Source organism: Saccopteryx leptura, chromosome 4 (assembly GCF_036850995.1).
Source record: "Saccopteryx leptura isolate mSacLep1 chromosome 4, mSacLep1_pri_phased_curated, whole genome shotgun sequence".
Taxonomy (NCBI): domain Eukaryota; kingdom Metazoa; phylum Chordata; class Mammalia; order Chiroptera; family Emballonuridae; genus Saccopteryx; species Saccopteryx leptura.
Window position 1 is genome coordinate 40,061,138 of NC_089506.1, and position 27,544 is coordinate 40,088,681.

At 37.0% G+C, this 27,544-nt stretch overlaps 1 protein-coding gene across 2 annotated transcripts in view; it reads right to left on the reverse strand.

Moving 5' to 3' along the window:
* MYO16 (myosin XVI) overlaps positions 1-27,544 on the reverse strand; it is a 592,224-nt gene that overhangs the window by 241,744 nt on the left and 322,936 nt on the right. For both annotated transcript variants that reach the window (XM_066380569.1, XM_066380568.1), the window contains exons 17-19: positions 8,584-8,695; positions 4,718-4,835; positions 3,884-3,955 (exon numbers count right to left, since the gene is read on the reverse strand). In XM_066380569.1, the coding sequence (XP_066236666.1) occupies positions 3,884-3,955; positions 4,718-4,835; positions 8,584-8,695 (302 nt within the window). The remainder of the gene's footprint in view (positions 1-3,883; positions 3,956-4,717; positions 4,836-8,583; positions 8,696-27,544) is intronic.

The following is a 27,544-nucleotide window of genomic DNA, read 5'->3' on the forward strand; positions in this document are numbered from 1 at the left end:
GTTGTAATCGGTCTGTTTAGGTTTTCTGATTCTTCCAGATTGATTTTTAAAAGATTATATCAATTCAAGAAATTTGTCCATTTCTTCTAGATTGTCTAATTTTTTTCATACAGTTCTTCATAGCATTTTTTTACACTCCTTTGTATTTCTCCTGTGTCAGTTGTTATTTCTCCACTCTCATTTCTAATTTTATTTATTTGAGTCCTCTCTCTTTTTTTTCTTGGTGAGTCTGGCTAAAGGTTCATCAATCTTGTTTACCTTTTCAAAGACCAGTTATAGTTTCATTGATCCTTTGTATTGTTTCTTTAGCTCTGTGTCATTTGTTTCTATTCTGATCTTTATTATTTCCTTCCTTCTACTACATCTGGGCTTTACTTGCTGTTCTTTTTCTAGCTCTTTTAGATGCAGGGTTAAGTTGTTTATTTAAGCTTTTCCTAGTTTCTTAAGGTATGCCTGTAATGCTATGAACTTCCCTCGCCGTACTACTTTTTCAGTGTCCCATAAATTTTGAGTTGTTGTATGCTCATTATCTTTCGTTTCTAGAAAATTTTTTTATTCCTTCTTTGATCTCATTGTTAACAGAGTCGTTATCTAACAACATGTTCTTTTGTTTCCAACTATTTGAGTATTTTTCAGTTTTTCTGTTGTGGTTGATTTCTAGTTTCATGCCATTGTGATCAGAGAAAATGCTTGATATGATTTCAATCTTCTTAAATTTGTTGAGACTGCTTTTGTGTCCTAACATGTGGTCTATCCTAGAGAATGTACCATGAGCACTTGAAAAGAATATATATTCTGCTGCTTTAGGGTGAAAGGTTCTGAAGATATCTATTAAATCCAGTTGATCTAGTGTGTCCTTTAAGTCTGCTGTTTCTTTGTTAATTTTCTTTCTTGAGGATGTATCTAGTGATGTTAGTGCGTTATTGAAATCCCCTACTATTATAGTATTGCTGTTGATTTCACCCTTTATATCTATTAAATTCTGCTTTATATATTTAGGTGCTCCTATATTAGATGCATAAATATTTATAATGGTTGTGTCTTCCTGTTGGATTGCTCCCTTTATCATTATATAGTGACCTTCTTTATCTCTTACTATAGCCTTAGTTTTAAAGTCCATTTTGTCTGATATAAGTATTACTACCCCAGCTTTTCTTTCATTTCCATTTGCATGAAATATTTTTTCCATCCTTTTACCTTCAGTCTATGTGCATCTTTTGTTTTGAGGTGTGTCTCTTGTAGACAGCATATGTATGCGTCCTGTTTTCTTATCCATGCAGTTACCCTATGTCTTTTGATTGGATCATTTAATTAATTTACATTTAAGGTTATTATTGATATGTAGTTGTTTCTTGCCATTTTATTCTTTAAAGCTGTATTCCTCTTTTGCTATATTCTTTTCACCCTTTAATCTGTTTACAACAGCTCCCTTAACATTTCTTGCAGCATTGGTTTGGTTGTAATGAATTCCTTGAGTTTTTTTTTAGTCTGGGAAGCTTTTTATTTCTCCTTCAGTTTTAAATGATAGCCTTTCTGGATAAAGAAGTCTTGGTTGTAGGCTCTTGTTCTGCATTATTTTGAATATTTATTGCCATTCCTTTCTGGCCTCAGGTGTTTTTGTTGAGAAGTTGGATGCCATCCTTATGGGAGCTCCTTTGTAGGTGGTAGTCTTTTTTTTCTCTAGTAGCTTTTAATATTTTCTCTCTATCACTTAGCTTTGGTATTTTAATTATGATGTGTCTTGGTGTGAATTTCTTTGAGTTTCTCTTTAATGGAGTTCTCTGTGCTTCTTGAACTTGTGTAAATTTTTCCTGCATCAATTTAGGGAAGTTTTCAGCTATGATTTGATTGAACAAAGTCTCTACCCCTTGTTCTTTCTCTTCTTCTTCAGGAACTCCTATGATATAAATGTTATTTCTCTTCATGTTGTCACAGAGCTCTCTTAGAGCTTCCTTAGACTTTTTGAGTCTTTTTTTTCTTTTTGCTGCCCTGCTTCCATGCCTTCGTTTATCTTGTTTTCTAACTCGCTGATTCAATCTTCAGCTTCATCCATCCTGCTTTTAATTCCTTCCATTGTGGTCTTCATTCCTGATATTGCATTTATCATTTCTGACTGATTCCTTTTTATTATTTAAATGTTCTTTTTTATACTTGCTATCTCTTTATTTAGGTGTCCATTATGTCCATTTCTGTTGTTCTAAGATCTTTGAGCATCCTAACAATCATTATTTTAAACTCTGCATCTGGTAATTTGGTTATATTTGACTCGTTCAAGTCCTTTTCTGGGGATTTCTCTTGATTCATTTGCATTGGATTTCTCTGCCTTCCCAATCTGTCTGCGTATTCAAAGGGTGTGGCCACTGGGTTCTGGTGGGTGTGGCCTCTGTGTTCCCTAGGTATGGTCTGTCTGCAGGCCTGCCAACCCCTTTGCAGTTGCCTTGGGCATTCAAGTATGGGCGTTGCCAGTGCCAGCCCACTGTCGCAGTTATTGAGGTATCCACCTCTCCTCCATGGGAGGGGCTGTGTTCACATGCCCAGTCCACAAGCCTCAGCCAGCCTTGGCCTTCACCCCCCTCTTCCTGCAGGTGGGCCACACGCCACGCCGGGGCCATAAGCCTCCGCACCGCAGGCAGGGCTGCGCACCTATGCTCAGCCACAGGTCTCTGCCTGTTCCCCAGCTTTCGCCCCACCCCCACATGTGCAAAGCTGCGCTTGTGCACCTCAGCTGTGCGCGCATTCCAGGCTGTGTGCCAGTGCTCAGCCATGGGTCATTGCAGTTCCCAGGCTTTCACCTTTCCCCTGTGGGCGGGATTGCAGGCGGGACCGCTCTTGTTCCCCTGACCCACAGCCGGGTTGGACCGCTTTCATGTGCCCCTTCTACCCTTGCTGGGTGAGACTGAGCTCGCACCCGGCCTCAGTCGTGGCTGGCCCGGCTTCTGCCCCCCGCCGACAGGACCATACTTCTGCATCCCGCCGCTGCCCACCCTCCAGTGAGCCCTTAGCAGTGTGGGTTGCAGCACTGCTGCTCAGACCTCAGCACTCAATACTGTATTCCTGAAGGCTCCCTCCTTCTAAGCAGTTCTGCTCTGAGTGCCACAGGAGAGCTTGTTTGGCTGGTGTCCTGCTTCCCTTTGCTGGTATTGCTGGTTCCAGTGAAAATATTCACTTTAGATTTCGAGGGTGACTCAGCCCAGGGGTTAGGGTGGCTGTCTCTCAAAGTGTTTCTCCCTGTGCCTCCTAGATTACTCTCTCCTACTGTTACTCTGGTCCTCTCAACTCTCCCATCTCCCAGAGTCCTGGGTGAGTGGTTGTGAAAGACGTTTTCTGTGTGATCCCTTTAAGAATAATTCTGGGTCTGCGAAATCTGTCTCTTTCTCACAAACAGTATCCTGACTTGTTTTGCAGCTAAACACTGTCCATACGCTTCTTTTAAGCTCTGAGGATGCAGGCTGGGGCTTTTCTCCTAGGTCCCAGAACCTTCCCCTCTCTGCTAAACTCGCTTCCTGCCACAGGAGTCCCTCTGGGCTGCCGTTGGCTCCTGGGAGCTGGTCAGCCCTATCCGCGCTTCCGCTTTTCCTACCAGTCTCAGTGTGTCCCAATGTTTTTTAATTAACAAGTCTTCTTGGGTTCAAGATTTTGTTTGAAATGACTGATTAGCTAGAAAAGTTGACCAGTTAATCAAAATGGTCTCTCACAAGCGTAGAGTGTACAATATATAGTCAGATCAAGTGACCTAAAGGATTCATAATACTTTTCTTATTTGGCATTCAAGTCACAGAGATAGTTCCACTAAGAGGGTAAAGATAAGTTTGTATTTACTTTTCGTATTTCAAGGAAGACCACAATTACACAAAGATAAAAGCCAGAGTATAGAAAAACTCACCTTTAAAATATTGTATATCAGTTGTTAAAGCAGACACCAGTTCATCTGTCGAGACTTGTAACATTCCAGCCACTAAAGCAACATTGAAAACCAAAGTTAGTATTTCTTTTTGACAGATAGAACATGTATTTTATGGTTATGATTTATAAGCTTTATATAGACCCATTAGAAAATGTGTGCATTAAAAAAAACTAAACTACCAACTTATTTGTCAAATTCAACTAAAGAAAGAGCCTAATGGTAATCAAAACATTAATGAGTTCTTGGGGCTCCCACATTGTATCACAACATGTTATTTCCCTCCTTTCCCTCACAAACAGACCTGAGTGTTTTCTACCAATGTCTGATTAAAGAACTTTGATATGAGGTGAAGATATGCTGTTCATTGATAATTTTTGGTTTCAAGGTACTTTAAAAAAAATCTAGGAGTAACAAGCAGACAACTTCAAAAGAGAGAGATATTTTTGGCCAGATCTTTACAGGGAAGTAATTATATCTGATTTAAAATCTTTAACTAATAACATACCCCCTAAATATACCCCCCAAATACTTAGAATATAAATAAACCCAAGTTTGTGCCAAAAAATTAACCTCTTAATATTGTGGGCAGCAGCAACACATAAATGTCTATTTTGTTACTTATTCCCATAACCATTTACAAAAAAAGAACAAAGTTACAGATTACCCCCTACCCCACCCCCACTGCTCTCAACTGAATCCTACTCTAAAAGAAAGGTTTTATTCCACCTGGCTTTTCTGTACTGTGTCTCCACCTACTGGCAGCTCTGCAAAGCCGCGTATCCATGAGGTGAATGTGAGCTCTGTTCCACTGACCTTGTTCCAGAAGCTGGAGGTCAGCAACAAATGCAGAGTCTGCCTCAGTCAGAGCAGTGAACCGAATGTCTCCAATGTGTAATACTGCTGCTAAGATCACGAACAGATTCTCCACCTCCTATGCAGTTTACAGATAGAGAAAATGAACAGGATTGCTTAGAAGAAAACAGATTAAAAGTCAAAACCATTAAAAACCTAAAAGTAGGTTAAAAAACGATGTTAACGTGGTCAAATGCAAATGAAATCATCGTATAATGCATTTCAGTATTTTCACTACAGCTTCAGAAAACAAAAGATCTAATGACAATTAACATTCTTTTATTAAAAAAAAAAAAAAACCTAAATGATGCCTGTCTTAAAGTTAAAAATGAGTTAAAAATGAGTTTCAAAAACTTAAAAAAAATAAATGTGAACCCTATTAGTGGAGCTGTGATTTTCCAGACCTCGGATGTTTGAATCTGTAGCTCAACATTAAAATCTCTGCATTCAGTGTACATTTCCTGAAAATTAACATTTCTGTTCCTTAAAGAAAAAGGGAATAAGGAAGTGATGTTCTGGTGTACGTAAACAGTTTCCATATTAAGTATCAAAATAAAAAGTGAATCGTTGTGTACTGCCAGTGTGACTGGCTGGTCGTCAGCGGTGAGGTCTGGCCAGACTTCACACGTCCTCTCCGAGCTGACACAGAAGTGAAACAAGGCTAACCAGGCTGTGTGGCCACTAGGACTGCCACACGACAGCACACGTGTGACGGTGTCTATCCTATGGTTACCTCCCTTCTGCAATCGGTTGCTTTTATGATGATAGAGTTTTTCACTTCTGCTGGAGAGATAAGAGGAACGTCATAAAAAATAATTATGCCTAGACAAATAAAATGCTAATTGTTCTTTTTAAAAGTATTTTAAGGAAAACTCAGGGAAAAAAAGAACATTGGCAAGAACTGTCTTTGAGCAGAAGGTAGCAGGAAGTATAAGAATGTTTGCTGAAAGAGAATATTTGAGAATCTGGAACTCTGCATAAAGGAAAAAAATAGCTTAAATTTGGTTTTGGACAGTCATTTTGTGGAAAGAATGAAAAGTCAAGAAAAAGCTGGCCCTGGAGGGTTGGTTCAGTGTCGGCCTGATGTGTAGATGTCCCAAGTTCAATTCCTGGTCAGGGCATACAGGAGAAGCAATCATCTGCTTCTCTACCCTTCTCCCTTCTCTCCTTCTCTTCTCCTCCTGCAGCCATGGCTCCATTGATTCAAGCACATTGGTCCCAGATACTGAGGATGGCTCTGTGGAACCTCTGCCTCAGGCACTAAAAATAACTTGGTTGTGAGCATGGCCCCAGATGGGCAGAGCATCGCCTCAGATGGGGGTTGGCAGGTGGATCCTGATTGCGATGCATGTGGGAGTCTGTCTATCTTCTCTCCTCACATTTAAAAAAAAATAAAAGAAAAAGTTGTTAATTAAAATACACTTTTCTAGAATAATATATATTTGGTCTGATGGTATCAATAATAAAATGGGTTAAGCTCCATATAGGGCTTGTGTCATAATGTTTTAAATTTTTATTTATTTTCCTAATCTGAAATACAGAAATAAAAAGCTACTGTGGAAATTTCACAAATTATTACTCTTATTCTCTTCATAAATATATAGTTGAAACAATGTGCTTGATGGGACTTTATGAATTTCCTCCAGAATTTACAGTTTTTAGCAAATACTATAATTTTATCTCCTATAAAATGAGGGCATTGACAAGGATGATCTCTATGTCATTTTCAGGTCTAGTACACTATGATTTTGGCATTACTTAAAAATGTTTCTGGTAATTAAGTGTTTCAAATTTAATTCATTTATGCTTGTTTAAATAACATTTTATCTTTCATACTACCTGACAACTCCCATTCTTCTTTTAATAAATTCTGTAACTCATTAAAATTTCTAGTCCCCTGTGAGATAGGCACTTCTAGATGCACAGACAGGAAGACTTTGTTCCACCTTCAAGGATCTTACAGTTTAGTGGTGGAGGCAGAGCTGTGAAAACTAGCCATAACATGATTAAAATGTGGTCAATCTGTGACAGAGGTAAAAATAAACTGCTGTGTGACAGGGGGCAGGGACTGTTGTGTGTCCACCCCATAACAATCACCTGCCATCTTGCTGGCGGGTGACATTGCTGGAGATGGAGGGAAGTGAGGGAAGTACCTTCACGAACAGACCTCCCAGGACCACATCTCTTACAAGGTCTTCGTAAAAGGGCCTCACCTGCCTAGAAACACTTCCTTTCAATCTGTTTGGATGTGATCTATGTCTGCTAAGTGGACAAAACTGTCACCATCCCAGTCACCCCAAAAAATCGAGGCGAAGGAATTGTCTTCTGTTAAAACACCCATATTTCTTTTACCAACATGGTTGTTGAATTCTGTGTTTGCTGTGTTAGGTGGAAGGTATATCTTGCTTGCCCTGCTTTTGAGGATCAATCATAGGTTTTTAAAGCCCTGTTTTCCAACCAACCAGAACTTGAACAGAATGGTTCCTTATGTGCCTCTACATACCAGTTTCCTATAAGAAAGCAGTCATTTCATGGAGAAAGGGGGGAAATAACAAAAAAATGCAACAGTAGAAAGTGTAAAGATAGGAAAAATACAAGTGGGTAGGAGTTAGTAAAAGACACATATAAAGACTGGATAATCAGAGGGAAAAAAAGATTCCTTATGATTGCTATTCCTAGAATTCCAATCTCCAAATGGGCTGAGGGCGGAGTGAAGCAAAGGGCCCAGAGCGAATTCATTTAGGGTGAGTCTCCATCCCCTTTCCCCTCCCTTTTTGTCACCTTCCCACTCTCCCCACCCACTAGCTGCCCCATTAGCCCTATCTACTTGGGCAAAGGAAAAAATGAACAAACACCAAAAGCAATGAAGTTAGTGGTCTAAGAAAAAGAACATATTTAAATCTATGAATAAATCTGGGTTCCTGGACTATTGGCATACCAAAGTTACCCATGCAATCTTACATTAATTGCTAATGAGGAACTGGCCACAATTCAAAAGAAGTCCATGCTGGCTACAGGGAAACAGGGATACCATGTAAGGGAAAGAGATCTGTAGGAATGCTGGGAAGTCGCAAGGCTTTGATCACTTCCTATCTCTTATTCACTAGACCTGTGCTATATAATTCAGTAATCACTAGCCACACAATACCATTTCAATTTAAATTAATTAAGACAAAGGAAAATTAAAAATCCATTCCCCCATTCTCAATAGCCAACTTTCATGGGCCCAGTGCCCATAGGTGACTGGTGGCTACCATACTGTACAGTGCAGATCCAGAACATTCATGTGATCCTAGAAATTTCTATTGCACAGCCATCATCCACACATTTTAAGTTGTATTTGTTCAGCTTTACAATGCTTGCAGGTAATTCTTTAAGAATAAAAAAGAAAGCTTTGTATTGTTCAGGAAGATATTTTAATAAAGTAATAAAGTATTTTAATAAAGTAACAGTTTTTTTAGAGCTGCCAACTTTCCCTTGAGTTGGTCAATTTGAAGTTCTTTATGTTTGGTTCACATGGTTCATTTTGGAAAAGGTCTGCTTGGCCACCATCTTGAAAGTAGCAGCCTGCCTCTTGTCACCACTCTCTGTCACTCTTGTCACTCTCTGTCTTCATAGTACCTATGACTCTGAACACCCGGTTTATGCCTATCTACCACACTAGAATGTAAACTCTAAGAGGCAAAGATCAGGGCTTACTCTCCGCGGACTCACGAGTATTTGCAACCACATCTGGAACATCATATGGATTAAAAGTTTTTGAAACATTAACTTTAATAAAATAGTTCAAGGTTGGTTTCTCAGTGAAAGATTAGGATAGAACTCACCAAGTTACTGAAGCCAACTACATTCAGGGCTTGTTTCAAAACAGCCAATTTCTCCCTGTTCAGAGAATGCTCAGCTGTTGATATATCATCTCGTAGGGTCTGGTTCAAATACCTGTGAGGAGAAAAAGCACATAGCATTCTGGCTTGGCTCACAGTCAAGCTGCAATGCTTAAAAATCACTTCGGCCATATTTGGTGTCCAGAATAATGGAAATCACCTGGACATTGTGCACCCATGTGTTTATAAGTCTTTGATACATAATAACACATGATGTTTCAGGAAGGAAAAAAAGGTTCTTGTTGTACCAGAACATATTTACACTGTTTTACTTGGTCCTCACCTTAGCTGCACTCTTCTTGCTGAAAAGAGAAGGTCATAGTGTTTTATGAATTTCATACAGAAATTGGGTCAGTCCTATCATATGCTTTGTAATTAATATTTTTATTAAAGAATTTTACTTTAAAGTAATTTATTATTTTTTCTTGTCAATATCTTGTAATTATGAGGTGATTAATTCATTGATTTATTCCTTTCATTCAACAAACGCATAGGAATCCCCTACCAAATACACAGCAGTAGCAGTTGAGGATGTAAAGATAAAGGGGTCATCCCTGGAAATTCAACAGCAACACAAAGATAATGTTTTCAGGGCAAAGACAAGAGAAGAGGTAGCTAAAATACAATGTAGAAGTAAAACAATAGAGATGAAAGTAAGGGGTTTGTATGTGGTTCAGGAAGGAGATCAAACCAGGAGCAGATGATGAACAAAGTTTATGGGAGTGAAAGAAGCTTTGGTTTCAAGAACTGACACACATCAATAAGAATATGCCAAGGAAATGTTTAAAGGTGTTTCTTAAAAAATTAGCAATACAGATGAGTTCGGGGGCATTCAGGATGGGGTAACCCTGAGGGGAAGAGGAGGGGCGCTATGGGGAGGGGGGCAAGGAAGATATTGAGGGGGATGCAGGGGAGGGGGGATGCATTCGGGGCGACACTAGAATCTATGTAAACACAATACATAAAAATCAATTTAAAAAATATCAGAAAAAAAATAGCAATACATACAAAGAAACACAGAATTGAGCATGCATAATGTATATGGGAAACTTGGGTAGATCAACATAATTGGAGCCTACAGTGAGAGCAGCAGAGATTGACGAGAATGGAGAAGTTACTCAAAGTTTTGTATGTTATGCAGAAGGGTTTCAACTATGTCTTGGAAGTAATCCGCAGTTCTAACAATCCATGCCAAAGAAATGGCACAATCAGAATGCTGTTTCAGAAAGAACATTCTGGTATCCTAGTGAAAGATTACCTGGAAAGACATGAGGCAACTAAGGGTACTAGGTAATCTAGTGAGAGACCTGCAGTGGTGAAGAATAGAATAAGATATAGAGGCATCGAGGAGGTAGAATTGGCAGAATGAGGCAACAGATTGGATACAGGGGAAAACGAGAAGGAGAGTCAATGATGCTTTTCAAGTTTCTATCAAGGGAAAAGCATGTACTGTGGGCTCATTCAACCAGACAGTGTTCTCAAGAGGAAGAGGAAGCTTTGACAGAGAAAGTCTTATTATTTTATATTAGTTCTGTTGACTTTTTACTTCTTGTTAAAGTTGAAGTAGAGTTCACAGAAACAATTGGCTATAGGAACCTGAAACTCAGAAAAGCTTAGAAAATAAGATCTGGAAGTCATCAATATGTAAAACGGAAAAAAAAAACACCAAATGAGTGAATGAACTCAAACAAAATGAGAGGCTAAAATTTTAGGGGTGAAGAAAGAATTAAATGTTTAGGAAGGGAATAGGAAAATTAAAGAAAGTCTGTTATTACAACCCAGGGATAACGTATTTTTAAAATAGATTGGTACTGATAGAAAAGAAACCATAGAGACAAGGAAACAGATGGCGGTGTGGGGAGGACACAGACTCCTCTGTGGTGTGAGAATGGGGTCCTTGAGGACTTCTTTTTTCTCATTCTTTGCTGTGAACAATAGAAATAAATCAGTCTTTGGGGTGTGGAGTGGGAGAGACTTCAGAATATTTATATGCTGAGATAGAAACACATAAAGAGTTAATAAAAACTAAGAGAAAGGGAGTTGTTGAGGGGTGAAGAGAAGAAAGTTGCTGAGAAAGAAAGAAAAGTCTGATCAGGGCTACAGTGGAGGATGTATTCCCCACTGAGAAAGGTAATGAAATATGGCTCCAAAGGCGGTAGCATCTCAGGGGAGTTGAGGAACTACTACCTCATGGTTTCACTTCTAGGAGAGAAAGTTATCAAATTTAGATGACTAGGTGAAGCTGGCTCTAGAAATGTCTCAGGAATCTAAGTTATTCACTGTGGATAATGGGAATGATTGTATGCAGGGAGACATGGGAAGTTTAGCTCATGCTGCAGAGAGTTCATGGAGGTGAAGACCAACTCATGTGGTGGTTTCACTTTCTCCAGAGGTCTCCCACTACCTGATATAGCATGGGTGAGCTGGGGTCTGGGGCAGTGGAACAAAAGGGAAAGGTCAACAACGTTAGCAAGAGGTTGGGTTCTGATGGTCAAAGAGTCATTTTGCCTAAAATATAAAACATTTCAGTGACTAAAAAGCCTTAATGATAAGAATTGTAACCACTTTCAATTCTTCTTATTCTCACAACAGTTTTTACTTCAGTTAAATTCTGGATAGAAGAAACAATATAAAATTAATCTTGGTAGTTGTAGACAGGGCTGTTAATTATGTAATAGCTCAGGAGAAATTCAATCAAAATAGAAAATTTTAGAGGGCAGTTTGCCCAACAGCAAGAATGATGCTTTAAAATTGCTTCTGCTTTCCTCTCTAGCCAGAACATTTGTTGGCATGAAAACAACAAAAAATATAGAACTCAATGTCTTCTGTACAAGTTTTAAATTTCTTTGACTATTCAATAAAGTCTGGGATGATTTCACTAGAAATATAGTTTTTAGTTATCAACAAAACTATCTTAAAATGAGCTTACTAAAAAAATTAAAAGCTTAATTATTAGAAATTAAAAGTATTCATTTCCCTTTGACATCATTTAGTAACAAGACCATGCACGAGGACAGAGAAATACTTGAAAAATCTTTAATATCCTATTAAAATACAACTAGGAATCTGAAGGCTGTGAATTGAGTCCTTTCTGCCCTTTTCTGATGACATTTTAAACCTTTTTTTCTATTATTTTTAAAATGGAGAGAATCGAGATTAACAAAATTTTAAAAGTCTCCAGTTTTTTGTGCATAATTTTTACAAGAATAAAATAAGATATTGTGTGTGGTATGCTTTCTACACTCAGATTATGTACATGTAGAATATGAATATTTCTTGGAAAGAAAATATCTTGCATCTGTGAGGAGCTTTTAGTCAAAGTTCTCTGTCATTAATGAAGCTCTTAATTGCATAAATAACGAAGCCAAATGAAGTAAGGGATATTTTGAGAAATTGTAACAAATGATTCTAACAATGAAGAATATTTTAATCTATAAAATATGTTTTCCTGTTCTTCTCAGACAGATAAAAGTAATAAATAGATACAAGAAAAAAATCATAATTCTCACTTCTTGACTATTTTCCCCGATATGAATCACTTGGAAGTTGACAATCGCATCTGCACTATTACCATGGTAGTTCCAGGTCTTTTTAACCCTTGAAAATAGGTAAGAATGATTGTGGTTGAAGGTTATAGAATACTCTGAGACTAACTATAACTCCACTGACTGTTTCCCCACTAATCTAACAATGTGATAGTAAATCACCCTAAATAAATCTATGCAAGTATTTTCATCTGAGAGTTTCCAACTCTGTCATCTATTAATTAATGTTCCCACAATTCACAGTATTCAAGTCTTAGTACTCAGTGTTCAATAGCTTTTAAGTCAACTTCTTTATGACTCAAAATCATATACTTATAGCTCAATCTGCTTTTTTTAATCATCTTATTTTAACTCATAACTTGGAACAGTAATGTTTGGCAGCATAGAGATAGCTCAATGTCCAGAGTTAGAAACATCAGAGACTATGCAATTTGTTGAATCAAGAATCATTGCAGTTTTGTTTCTAAGAGTGGCAGATTAAGGGAATGTTCTAAATATTGTTTCTACCCTGTAGTACAAGACTGTAACAATATGTAGGATATATAATGTTAAAAGCTATAGATGGATTAACACTGACTAATTCTACTCAAAGGGAAAGGCAGTGGGAACTAATACTATGTATCAAATCACTGACTGGATGTTTTAGAAACACTTCTCCAGTTTATCTGCCAAGTGATCATGAAAAGAAGAGCTATTATTGTACTCATTTAAGACATAAGAAAATTAAAACTTGTTTGATGTAACCAGTCCAGTAATTGATAAACCAACACAGGCATCATGCTAACTAACTTCTCAGTTCTGCTCAATCCCAATTATACATTTCCTGCAAAGGAGATGGAAGGGAAAGAGAGATTAAACAGCCTCCCTAAGCATCATCCTAGAGTGACATTTGTGTTTAAAAATGTGGGAGGAAAAAAATCAAGCAGTGAAATTATTATTAAGCATGGATATATTTTAATTAGAAAGCAAAAATCTCATAAAATTTGATGATTTCAATGGTTATTTCATTATTAATTTACTCTTTTCTGACCCAGTACTCTACTTGCATTACCAGCATTAGGCTGACTAGTGCAGAGCTCAGAGGAAGCCCCTGAGCGACGTGACAGAGCTCTCGCTTCCTCTCGGGTTGGGAGTCTCTATCCAGTGGTGGGGTTCAGCCAGTTAGCACCCATTCGGCACAACTGATACCTAATTTTTTGTTGAGTTCAGTGAATTAGTTGTTAAAATGGCACTTGTTAACAGGGTTCTCTCCAAGGTGCAGTTTTTCAAAGATGAACATCATATGTTCAGAGAAGAGAAGCTGCCTAACTGTTTCTAATATAGCAAACACAATGACTATGAGTCTAATCGGCCTACCTCTAAAGGAATGAGATCCTACTCCTATAGTGAAAAAATGATTAAGGATAAATCACACAGCCAATAATGCTCAGAAAAAAAGTGAAGAAAATTACAAATGAGGGTGGCAATCAAGGAGCAATATGGAAATTATCTTAAATAACAGTTTTATTGTTTTTTGTCATGTATTATTTATATTTTTATTAATATTTTAAACCTCTTTTCTTATAACAGTCTAGTCTTGTGTATCTCTTTTGTTGTTCTTATTTAATCATTTGCATAGTGAGTTGTTTTCATGCTCACTGCCCTTTGAGAGTGAGGGGTTTTTTTTCTTCAAAAAATGAAGTTAGTTCTGGTTCCAGTTTTATTAACTTAAAATAATGTCTGTTTGGTAACCAATTTATGGAAACAAGAAGAACATACATTTGCCTTTTTTAAAATGTTGCCTTACACATTTTTAATGTAAAAAAATTTGTTATGATTTTGTACTCTGGATGGTCAGGAAGCATGAGGACGTACATGAATGTTCGTACTGTTCAAAGGGTTAAGTACTAAATGCATGAAATAATAAACTACCTTTCACTACCATTTTTTTATAGTTAAAATGGTCATTAGGTCAGAGAATAGGTTGTTAGATGATTTGAATCCCACCACTGTCTCTCTCCTTGGGGAGGCCTCCAATGGGATGCCCAGACATGGTTGAAGCATCTTTGACATCAGAATGGATTTTAGTGACGGCTGGTTCAGTCTTGCTCCAATTATTTGATTACCTTATTTATTAGTCTAGAGAAAAAGTTGTGTAGGCTCCTTGGGGTTTCACACTCCCTTGTTTACAAAACTTGATGGTGGTTTTTTTGACCAAGTCTACAAATACCATTTTTACAGATCAACATGAAAAAGGCACCATAATATACATGTGCCATAAATATAAAAATATCTTTGCTTTCATTTACAAGAAACAAAACAGCAAACCAAATAAATATGTGTTAAAATTGGGCAGTGCAAAATTATACTTGGGCTTTTGGATAAAGAAAAAGGGTTCCATTGCAAATTAAATTTATTTAAGAATGGTCATTAACAACAACTATTGACTATGTGCTATTTCAAATCAACTAGTCCATTGTTTCAGTTTGCTAACTGTCATAGCAAGTGGCATTCCAGTGATATATCTTCTGAGGTAGGTCAAAGTTATAGTCAAAATCATGTGTGTACTGTGTGTGTGAGTGGTGTGTTTGTGTGTGCTGATACTTATGTTTTATGGTAAAGAAAACCAGATCCTGGACTAAGTTTTTTAGGCCACCTGAGAATATATGGATAAAGTTAAGTCATGCACTAAATCACAGGAGAATTTTCCTTTGTTCACAAGAGCCAAAATGGAATACTCTTTCAGAATTTGCTACATAGAGGGACAAATTAAAAATGTTACTCCTTAGCCTCTGGCACCACTCTAACATGAAGACTAGGAATTCAAGGTAGCATGATCTGAATATCAAACATAAATAGTGGCCATTTGCAAAAACTCCACTATGAAATTAAAGGCCCTGTGTCCCCCTCAGGTACCTGTGCTTCCTATCTCACAGTGGTACTGGGCACATTGACACCGCAAACTTGCAACTAGCAGATGAATTAGTCCTGGAGATCTAATGCACAGCGTACTGATTTTAGTCAACAATATGGTATTATACAAGAATCAACCAGTGAATGCATAAGTGGGTGAAAACACCAAATTGATAGTTCTCTCTCTTTCTCTCTCCCATCCTCTCTCTCTCTAAAATCAATAAATAAAATAAAAAAAAAACTACTGTACTATAAACTTCAAAGTTGCTAGGTGACTAGATCATAATTGTTTTCACTTACAACAATGAAATGATAATTATGTGACAAGAATACTACATTGGTAATCATATTGCAATATACAAATGTATCAAACCAACATCTTGTACACCTTAAATTTGCACAATGTTATTTGTCAACTATAAAGAAGGAAAGAACCAACCAACTAAAGGAACAAAGAAAAATACAACTGCCCTCGCCACATTCAGTGGGCAACACCATTTAGCAGCCATGAAAGGAATGTGTGTGGAACCCTGGGAATGAAGACTCAGGTGCAAAGAAAAAATATTACTATGCACTTAAAAGTACCTGTGTGGCCCCTTTACCGAGTCAGAGGCTCATGGACTATAAACAGGATGCTCTGCTCAGTGTTTTATCTGCAGCATAAATATAAAAGGAACAATGTCTTCTCTATTGTGGGCAAAGCTGCCTTCTACTTAGGAACATTTAATATGTAACCAGAAACCAGGTAAGGCAAAAATCAAACAGTTGGCACCAATAAAGAGAGCAATGTTTACAGTTTACTAATAAAACCAGTAAACTGCTGCTTCTTGCCACCCCCCAACCTTACTCCTGAAAAGGAAATTTTGTTCTGTTCTCTATTGTTTTTATACTATCTGGAAAGCATTAACGAATTTTAAATGCCTCCCCCCAACAGAATATGAATAAGATTGTTATTAACATAGCTTCAGATACATAAATCTCCACCAATGAAAATATTAATATGTTAGCCACAAACTGTTTTGTCTGGGAAGAAAAAATCCTTGCCAGTGGTCTTCAGGAAAAGAACAGACTCATTTAATAAATTCAGGACAAGAACAGAATCCATTTAATAAATTAGGCATTCTGAGAGACTTTGGGTCTTATGACATTCCCAGAATAGTCTGTCCATATTTTTCTAATCAGTCAAAATATTTCTTTAAAACATCTGGTGGAACAAACTAAACTCTTACCATCTTTCAAATAGTGAATGCTTATGGTTAACTAACTTGTTTCTTGAAAATGTCTAACTCAGAGAGCTAAGGGAGGAGACACAAGCACTGAGTGGCTGTGTCCTGCACAGTGAACCTAGGACAAAGATTTGGGGCCCAAACCCCATCTACAGCCAGTCTTCAAGCCTGTGTTGGCCTTAGGTACCTACTGCCATAGGAAGAAAGACCTTTTCCTCCTCGTGAAGAACTCCTTAATGAGTGAATTAGTGAAATGGGAAGAAGTTTTTGTTCAGAATGTGTGCTTTGGTCTGGTTTTTATGAACCTGTTTCTAACAAGTCACGGCCTAGGGTCTGCAACTGTGCACGGTGCTGGCAGAGGAACTTTCTGGTACTCAACCCATTACCATTGATTGCCAGGCTTGTCCCTGCTCTGCATATGGGGAGGGGTAGTGCATCTGTATATATATATATATATATATATATATATATATATATATATATATATATATATATATATATATATATATGCTTCAGCCAAGCTTGAACAGTTGCTAAAATCTTCCTCAGGAGAAATCGTTATGAAAAAGCACTGTATAAAGTCTTGTGTAAGGTCAAGTGGGTAACACTATTATTAAGGATAAACATAACCCTGTGTCTTAAATACCAACTGAGGCAGGCACCTGCAAGGAAACCCCTGTTATAGATTAACATTACAGAATATTAAATTGAGACACTTGACCATTTATTGAGTTCCTACAGATAAATGCATTGTTTCCTGGGTTCTTGTGGGACCCACCTCTGAACTTGCATCAACTCTCTCTGAAAATACAATGTTGACTGTAACACATAAATATATCAAACAACTTCTTTCGATTTGGGAGGCATGAAAGGGAATTTTAATATCCATGCAAAATATTTATTTCTATTATCTACCCTATTTCTCTCTCCTTTTAGTTTCACTATTAGGATATTCATAATATCCAAACTTATTTCTCCTCCAATCGCACGTGGAAATTTGCCTAAGGGGTTGATTCTTCATTCATAGTGCATTTAAGAGGTGTGCTTTCCTCTCTACATTACCCACCTCTAGCAACTAAATAAGCTCATCTCTATCTCAACACTGTAGGAGCCTTTGTCTTCAGGTATCCAGTCCTGCTTACTTCCAATTGATTTCACACACTGCAATCAAAATTCTCTTTTTAGAATGTAAATTTAGTTAACTCACTTCCCAAACAAGAACCCTGCTCCTGAAATCCAAACTCCCCAGCATGACTTGCCAGGGCTCACATCATCACATCCATCATCACATCACGGATTCTCCACATTTCTCCAGCTTCTGTACTTGACAGAGCCACTTATTCTGTCCCTCTGAGCTCCTGCCATACAGAACTTCCTTCCATCCCTCAAACAGACCCCATTCTCATCCACATCTATGCCCTCACTCATTATTTCCTCCACTGGCAACATAATCCACATCCAAGCCCCACTGAACATTCTAGGGAAGTCACATTGGTCTTCACAGCCACTTTCTCTGGGAAGTCTTAGGCTGAATAGCCGTCCTATGAGCTCTTCCAAACCCTGCATTCCCTCCACCATATTTTTCATCAGACTCATTACAATTGCCTGGACATGTGTTCCCACCAAAAAAGCAAGACCAGCCTTTAAATTCCACCCATATGGAATATAGCAAGTAATTGTCAATATAAATTGAAGACAAAGAGTGCATGCATCAGTGCTCAAGTCAGATGAATTTTCCCAAATTTTATGGCCATGAGGTCAACTCTCTCTTCTACTCATATATATTCCCCCTAAATAATAAACTTTCCTAAGTGTTTTCCAAGACTCCCCATAACACAGCTCCACCACATCAAACTACTCTGATTTAGTGGTACTATTCATGTTGCATCCTCCTTGCCACTGTAGCTGGCTACCCTATGACTTAATTTTGACCTAGTTTTTCCTCTTTGCCACTATTTCCCCAAGATTTCTTTCCTGCTATCCAGACCTATTTACCAGGGCCACGCCGAGCACACATTCAAATGAAGCCTTCTCTGATTCATACATACTCTCTGAGATGGTTCATTTAATGTGCCAACGTAGCTGGGACACAGGGTACCCCCACCCTACTTGTTAACATTATGCTGAATGTGTCCCTGAGAAAGTTTCTGGATGAAATTAATATTTGAATAGATGAACCTAGAAAAGCAGATTGTCCTCCCTAATTTGACAGGCCTTGTCCAGTCAGCTGAAAAACTGAATAGAACAAAAAGGTTAACATTCCCACTCATAAGTAAGAACTTGTCCAGTTCAACTACTCTGAGCCAGGATAGTATCTCTTCTTGCCTTCAGACTCAAACTAAAACATCAGCTCATCTCGGGTCTCGTGGCTGCTGGCTTGTGATACATGGGCTCTCTTGAGTGTCTAGTTTGCTGGTTATAGCTCTTGTTATTTCTCAGCCTCCACAACTGATTAATAAATAATAACATAATAAATCTCATATATAATAAATATCTCATGTACATAAATGCATATACATATGTACATGCCATATATAAAAATATATACTCATCTATTAGTTTCTTTTTCTCTAGGGAATCCTAACTATTACACTTTCCTTACTCCACTTCATTTATTCACACATTTAAGGTTTTAATACTTTGTATTTAACTTGTAAAAGTTAAATATCACTGCCTGACAAGGCTGTGATGCAGTGGATAGAATGTTGGCCTGTGATGTTAAGGACCCAGATTCAAAACCCTGAGGTCACCGGCTTGAGTGTGGGCTCATCTGGCTTGAGAGTGGGCTCACCAGTTTGAGCATGGGATCACAGACATGACCCCACTATCGCTGGATTGAGCCAAAGGTCGCTGGCTTGAGCAAGGGGTCACTGGCTCAGCTGGAGCTCCCTGGTGAAGGCACATATGAGAAAGTAATCAATGAACAATTAAGGTGCTGCCACTATGAGTTGATGTTTTCCATATCTCTCCCAGTCTGTCTGTCCTCTCTCTATCTTTCTCTCTCTTAAAAAAAAAAAAGTTAAATGTCACTAATTTGATTCTTTGTGGATAGAGATCATATCCTAAAGTTCCTGGTTGATGCTTGTAACTTCAATGTCAGTATTGAATATATGGTAAGTTTCACATACATCTGAAAGTTTCCATATTTGTCTCGAAGTTTCTGCATACACCTGGTCAGTTCTATTTGGATGAGGTAGTTTCTCACTCTGACAGGAGCTATATGCAGGTGGTTGATAAATAACGTAAGTCTCAAATGCAAGCTCTACTCTTTTTCTTTAGCCAAAGGTTGGCTCAAGTAAGTGAAAAATCAATGACATAAAAATTAATTTTTTAAAAATAAAATTTAAAGAAGCATAACCCTACAAATTCTATAATGAGAGCTTATTTGGAAAATCATGTAGTAAAAAAATTTTAGAATAAGAAACAAACATGCAAATAGATGATCAAAAGTGATAAATCTGCCTTCAATACTCTGAGGGGTAATAGGAAGGAAGTATGACAAAAGAAAGGGAAGGGGAATGAAGAAATAACTAAACAGTGTTAAACAGAAATATAAATATTTCACCAAATTAGTTTGCTGGACTTTCCTAGTAAGATAAGTGGACAAACAGTAAACTTCATTTGTACCAATAAAAAACCCCTGCATATCCACACACACACACCACATGTAAAAAATTTTTGGTCAGGCCCTGGTATCCCCATAGCACCCTCAAATTAGTCCAAAATGTTTCTGACATAGAAATAAGAACCATTAGCATCTCCATTTTAACAAATTGGGATTCTGATAAGGAACTTAGAATGAGTAAAATAAAAATACTCTATCTAGGCCCTAGCAGGTTGGCTCCGGGGTACGGCACCAGCCCACTGTGTGGATGTCCAGATTCAATTCCCTGTCAGGGCACATAGGAGAAGCACCCATCTGCTTCTCCACCCCTCCTCCTCTTGCTTCCCTCTCTCTCTCTTTCTCTCTCTCTCTCTCTCTGTCTTTTTCTCTCTCTCTCCTGCAGCCACTGCTTGATTAGACCAAGTTGGCCTCAGACGCTGAGGATGGTTCCATGGCCTCTGCCTCAGGCGGTAAGAAGAGTTCAGTTGCTGAGAAATGGAGCAATGCCCCAAATGAGCAGAGCATCACCCCCTAGTGGGCTGGTTGGGGTGATCCAGTCAGAGTACATGTCGGAGTCTGTCTCTGCCTCCCTTTTTCTCACTGAATAAAAAAAAAATACTACTTCTATAATTTAAAAAAAACTAGTTAAATTTGAACATATTTTGTTAGAACATTTAAAATTTGCCTAAATACATTATTTCACATATATATTTCAAGGGACCAAGAGAAGAACACAGTAGATGGATAATAATAATAATAGGTTGATATTCTATGAGAAAAGTAATTTTTAAATAAAATTCAGGAAAACCTCCTTAAGTATAATACCTTATTAAAATGTAGATTATACCTAGTAATCTTGCCCACAAGCAAGTATGCAAATAAATGATGTCAGAAATGGGACATTAAAACTAGTTATTTCAGTATAAACTCATAAATTATATTTAATACCATATATATTTTTGGCTAAACATCAATTCTCATTTAAAAGTGGAATAAACATGATTATGTTAGTACATTAAAAATACTCCTTTGCTCATAATTAAACTAATAAAATTAAGAAAGAAGGGATGGAAAATGTAGATTTTACTCCAACACCTATTTTTTTATTGTACCTCTTTATTCTTCTGTTTTTGAATTTTTTAAAGAAAAGTATGTGCTAGACCTATTGCCGTGATCCTAAATATGCTATATATTTTCAACAAAATTATATATCATATATAAATGTAATCCGCTTATAATATTACAATATAGAATATTTTTAAAACAAAGTCAAGATCATCCAAAAGAAGAATGATTGGAAGTATGTCATTAGCATTCAGAGTAAATTATTCTCAAGTTAGTTCTAAACTTTTTTTAACTACTCCAATATTTCTATCTGCACATTAAAGTTCAACTACTCATTAATAACAACAGAACACTACTTATGAAATAATGAATAGAGCTTAAATAATAGGTTAATAGCCCTGGCTGGTTGGCTCAGCAGTAGAGTTTTAGCCCGGGTATGGAAGTCCTGGGTTTGATTCCTGGTTGGGGCACACAGGAGAAGTGACAGTCATCTTCTTCACCCTTCCCACTTCTCTATCTTCCATCGACCCCTCCTGCAGCCATGGCTCGAATGACTCGAACAGTTTGAGCAAAAGTTGGCCCTGGGAGCTGAGGATGGCTATTTGGCCTTGCCTTAGGTGCTAAAATAGCTCTGTTGCCAAGCAACAAAGGAACGGCCCAGATGGACAGCATCGCCTGGTAGGGTAGGAGGCTTCCTGGGTAGATTCTGGTAAGGGTGCATGCAGGAGTCTGTCTCTTCCTCCCCGCCTCTCATTAATAAAATAATAATAATAGGTTAATATTACAAATAAGTGGTCCCTAACCATGTTGTATTGTTTTTAGATAAAAATCCGTCCATACAAAAGAGAATTTGCAGAAAAGACCCAGGCAAGTTGCCCAAATAACATTATATCTTTACTTTAAAAATTAACTGAAGACCAAAAACTATGAAAACATTATTAATACAGGTTAGAATAATTTGCTTTAGCTCCAGATGTGATATTTTCATTTTGAGATATTAATATGAGATATCCAATTAATTATGCAAGAATGTAAGAAAGCAATCAATTACATAGATACTGAATGGAGAAAAAATGTTTAAGATTAGTTTACTTAACTTGAAGATTCTGGAATCTTCAAGACCGGTAGATTCTGGGTTTGAAATGTTTGTCAACCCAGAGGAATAATTAACATTCTGATTTAAGTTTCCCCTCATACACTAAAGGAATGAAACAATTTTCTGACCTAGCAGAAATTGGGAAACCTTTTACTATAAGTAGTATTATGCCAATATTATTATTTATAGAATATTTATAGTTTTCAAAAACACATTCACTTAGTATTATAGATGTTAATACTAATAAAAATAGAAAGAGAAATAATGAAACTCAGATGCATCTTCACTGTCAAATTTATCTTCAACTTTCAAATATATAAAACTGTATATATTTTTTTAGAAATAATTTAAATAAATCTTTGGAACTGTGGATTTTTTAGACATTGCACTAATTCCTGTAGTAGCTTAAAAAAAAACAAAACCCAATATGCTGCATCTAATAATTTCAGTATCTAAGGTGTCAAGTGTTTCAAAGGGTTAACTCTGAATCTCAACTTTCATGAAAATAAAAGCTTCTAAAATTAGGAAGAATAAAATCATTAGGTATTTACTGTTGAATTGTTTGGGACTAAAAAACCTAAAGTTGGGAAAGAAAGAATTTAATTACATAAATTAACTAATGAAGTTAAAAACCACAGTCGTCATTATCAAGAAAACGAGAGCGCTTATGCCCCATTTTCTTTTTCTTTTATGGGTAAAAAAATGATTTTCTTAGGAAAGTTTTATTTAAGGATAAGGTGGGCTGGTCTTTCTCCTTCTTCTTCTTGTTAATCTCCTGTAGCAGAATGATGTGTCTATCACAAGCCCTACTGAAAGCAGAAACTCTATATGTGGTAACCGGAGAAAGAAAAATTCAGAGGAGGTCGGGTACAAAGAAGAAAAATAGCTAGTATTAAATTTCAAAATATGTTGTGCTTTGTTTGTACTACTCTGGCTTAGAACCTTAATCAGCTGATTTGCTAAAACCAACTCTTCTAAATGTCCTCACTTCCCACTAATCTCCATTTTCAGATAGGAAATTTTTTTCTCCTATAATGGAAAATCTCCACTACATGAAATCAGTCACACATTTTAGCCAAAGGAGAAAAAAAAGACCCATTTTGAAACATCAGAGAATGTAGGATACTTAAAATGTTGATGATATTACACTTAAACAACTGCACTGCATCTATATAATGATCTAGATCAGGAAATTGCTGTAGGGTTTAATGATATGTTACTAAGTTATTTAGCATTTCAGCAACCATTATATATAATGATGTGATCCTAGTAAAGAATATTATATACTCGTAGTTTAAGCAGAAATTTAAAGGTAACATTTTATCAACCATGATTTAACTGCCCAGTGTAGAATGCTAAAAATACAGCGTTTATAAAAACATTTTCATATCTTTCCTCTTTTTGACCAGAATATTCATTTTTTTTCCATTGGACATCCACTCTTATCAGAGCAAATAAGACAGTTTTATTCATTAATCAATTTATTCACTCTACCTCTAAATGTTTAATTTAATACCAATCACAGGGCCATTGGTCAGCATAAAGCGGGGTTTCCACCCTCTCATTATGCACTTACTAATAGGGAAGGTTTTAAATAAAAAAATTAGACCAAGAAAAGGACTAAAATACAAGTAGCCATGCTGCAGTAAATCCACGCTGCTCTGATGATTCAAAGCAGCTCTACAGAGACAGACTTGAACAGGCTGTACGTTCGGGGAGACAGTGTTCCATGTTTTTATTATAAATTGCTAATTTAAGAAAATACGCTTTCAGTCGGTAAACAAAAATACTGCGTTTCTGCATGTGCCAAGAACTGTGATTATTGGGGATTCAAAGATGAAGGAGGCACAGTATTTGTCCAGAGACAGTGGGGAGGACAGAAGTGTCAAGACAAAATGATAGCAATATATACATATGGAAATTATATTCCAAATGATATAAAATGATAATGTAAAATATCAGTGATTATTTAATCATTAAATCCCGGAAAGTAAACCAATATTTTTAAAAAGCGTACATTCCAGTTTTTTTAAAGACTGAAATGTTGGTGCATGTTTCGATCAACAATTGGCTTGATCCGAAAGTCTAAATGTGCACTTCAATTAGTAATGTCAGAAAATGTTAACAGTTCTGTAAGTGCACTTACTCTCATCAGCATATTATATAAGAGGCTTAATAATCTTGGGGATTCTGCAAACCTTATAAAAATCTCTTTTCGAAGGCCCGTGAACTTAAGAGATGATGCAGATACTTAGTGGAAACATGCTTAGAATAATTACCATATATTATGCAAGACAAAGGAAAAAAATAGTCAAATAATAGTTACTACTGGAATCAATAAATGAGAGATGTAAAAACCAAGCTCTAATCAAAGGAGAGGTAAAATAAAGCACTAGCCACAAAATGCAGCCTCCCTGGTCTCTGGTATTCTTTAGAAATGTGAGTTTGAATATACGACACACTCAAAACATAGTATGTTCTGGCCAATTAATCCACAAAATAGATTATTGTATATATGCATAATTAAACTGACATTTAGATGTTTAAGAAAATTCAAAGTTAATTAAACAAAATTAATTTGCTTTGAGATGAGAAGCACATGTTTGTAGTATCCAAACAGGTAAAATATGACATCTAAAATTTGAATTAATGTGAACTTTCATTGTTGTAGTGAGCTTTTCATGTGACTACCAAAAAGACAAAGTATTTCTTTCAATTAAATCAATGCTTGGGGAACAAAAGGGCAAATGGGCATACATGTCTATTTTCTGGTTCCTTCACGCAATTTTGTCACTCACTCTTTTCATGGGGATTCTCTCCAACATGCTTTCTGAAAAGAGAGGGTGTGAGGACTAAGGTAGAATGTAGAGTTTCCTTGTTAGTCCCTCCCCATGTCCCACTTCCTGCACTGACTTCCAGTGACCTCTACTTTCTGGCTTCTTCTTACTTAAACTGAGTTCACTTCTTGAAATTTCACCAAAACCAGTCATCAGGCACCAGTAGCAGGCCTTGTCCAGGCCTGCCCCCCCCAACCCCAACCCCCCTTCCCACCGAAGCTGTGCTCCCTGAGCGAGCTCCGCCCAGGGCTCCCACTGAGAGTCCAGGGCAGTTCTCCATCATAGAAGCACAACAGGGAGTTTAGCAAAACATAGAGAGCAATGCTTCTTATGAAAAATAAGTAGAAGTTGTCTACTGTAAAACAGAGGCTTCAATAGCTGAATTTCATTTTATTCTAAGAGATTCACTATAATATCCTCAATGTGCTATCAGGATCCTGTTCCTTTAATTCCTCCCCGGTAAGCATCCTCTGCTGGTTTTAATGTTTAGGATTTCTTTTTATTATTAGTTTATTTTTGCAAAGGTTATCAGCAAGCAGCAAATTTATGGTGAGGGTTTACAGGTACAATGTTGTATATTATTTTATCAAGCTAATGCATTTGATGTAAGAGACAATTGAAAAATAAAACCAGTCATCATTGCAGGATGTTCTGTTTACAATAAAATGTTTAAACAGGTGAGATATTGCAGCATGCCTAGGACAAACTGTTCTGTACCTGGATATTACATGCACACGCGCACACACAGATACACACACAATTATATTATACACAACCCAATAGGTCATTAACAATAGCATTACATCATTATTTGTAATGCTACCCAATGCCTTCTGTTGATATTGATGTTTTGAGTACTTTATTTAGGAAAAAATATATTAGATTAATCAATCTCAAAGTTAAAGCTCTGAATTAGTTATCTGTAACAATAATCCCACATAAGCACATAAATGTTTAGAATTTGTCAAAATCTCTACCTATGATCAAGTTTAGTAGCATCCATTTCCTGGGATGATGTAAAGAGGCTTCCAGTCACACAATGACGCAAATGCACACACCTGTCAGTATAATGCTCTATTCTACGTATGTAGACAGCTCATGTATCTTAAAATAAAGTCATTATTTACTCCTTGTTTATAGTGAAGAAGAAAAAAGTCCCTTCATTTCTTCACAAAGGAAATATGTTATTAGCAGAGAACACCTTGCTTAGTACACTTCTGGAATTGATAACATGCTTTCAAAGGGAGAGCTGACATCTCACTGAGAAAGGAGCAGTCCCTGGCCCACCCAGAGGGGACTTGAGTCCCAGGGTTTATGGGAACTTTGGATTATCCTATTAACCAATTGGCTACAGTCTACGTGGGGAAGGAGAACATGCTATTGGCTCCAGAAATTACATAAATCCAGACAATCAAAGGCTACTGCCCAGTGGGAAGGATATGATACATATCCACCCTCAGATATAGACAAGCAACAAAGAAACTTTTCTGGATAAATTCTGAGTGGTCAAATGTCTCTGCCAAGAGAAATCATAACCACAGCCAGACCTCTCTTAGTTTTAGGGGTTTAAACATAAAACAGACTGCACATTTCCTTAGGACATTTTTACTAATGAATTAACATGAAAATAACTCCATGTTCATAAGACTCCTGGAGTATTTGACCAGAGTAAAAGGACAATGTTTCTGAAGGGCTGACTTTCAACTCTGGCCTCACAGAATTCTCCCAGACACCACATCACTCCCTGAATGACAGACACTGAGAGGAAGAATCCTCTCTGTCAGCAGACATAATAAACAGCAACAGCAGAAGCTCGAGAACTTTGGAAGACATTGGTTATAAACTGGTTATAGGTGACAAAACAAGCATGTTTAAAACAACTAAAAGAACTGGAAGTATAAGAAAATAAATCAATATTTAAGAAAAAGCAGGTTTGAAAAAGAAGAACTCTAAGAAATTTTAAAAAGTCATTGAAATTAAATCTCTATGTATGCATTAAACATCACATTAATCACTGTTCAAAACGGATTAGTAAACTGCAAGGAAGCACTGCAGGAATTACCCAGAAAGAAGCACAGAGAGATTGAGAGATGGAAAATACAAAAGAGAAGTTAGGGGAAGAAAAATAGAATAAGAGAAAACAGCATGTATCTAAAAAATGTCCTAGAGGAAAAAACAAGGGAGAGGGAACATTCACAGAGAGAACAGCCAATAATTTTTCAAATTTGGTAAAATAAATACATCTAATGATTTGAAAATCAAAGTCTCTAAAAGAATAAATACACAAAATTCTTATCTGGAATCACTGCAGTAGAACCAGAAATCTATACACACAGGAGAAGACATACCCATGTAACAATGTTTATTTATCCATCTTACTGCACACCTTCTATGTGCCACTGATGGTGCCAGGACCTATGTGCATTAAGTTAATTTAGTCATAGCCTCAAGTTAAGGATACTTGCTTTTGGGGGAAAGACAGCATTCTAATCAAAACTTATAATCCATGATGAATTCCACAGTAGAGATATGCACAGACTATCCTCAAATTCAAAAAAAGGCGGGTAACATGTGACTACAAAGGAAAGAGAAAGGAGTCAGGGAAAGCTTTGAAGCAGAAAGACACTGAAGGTGAATTT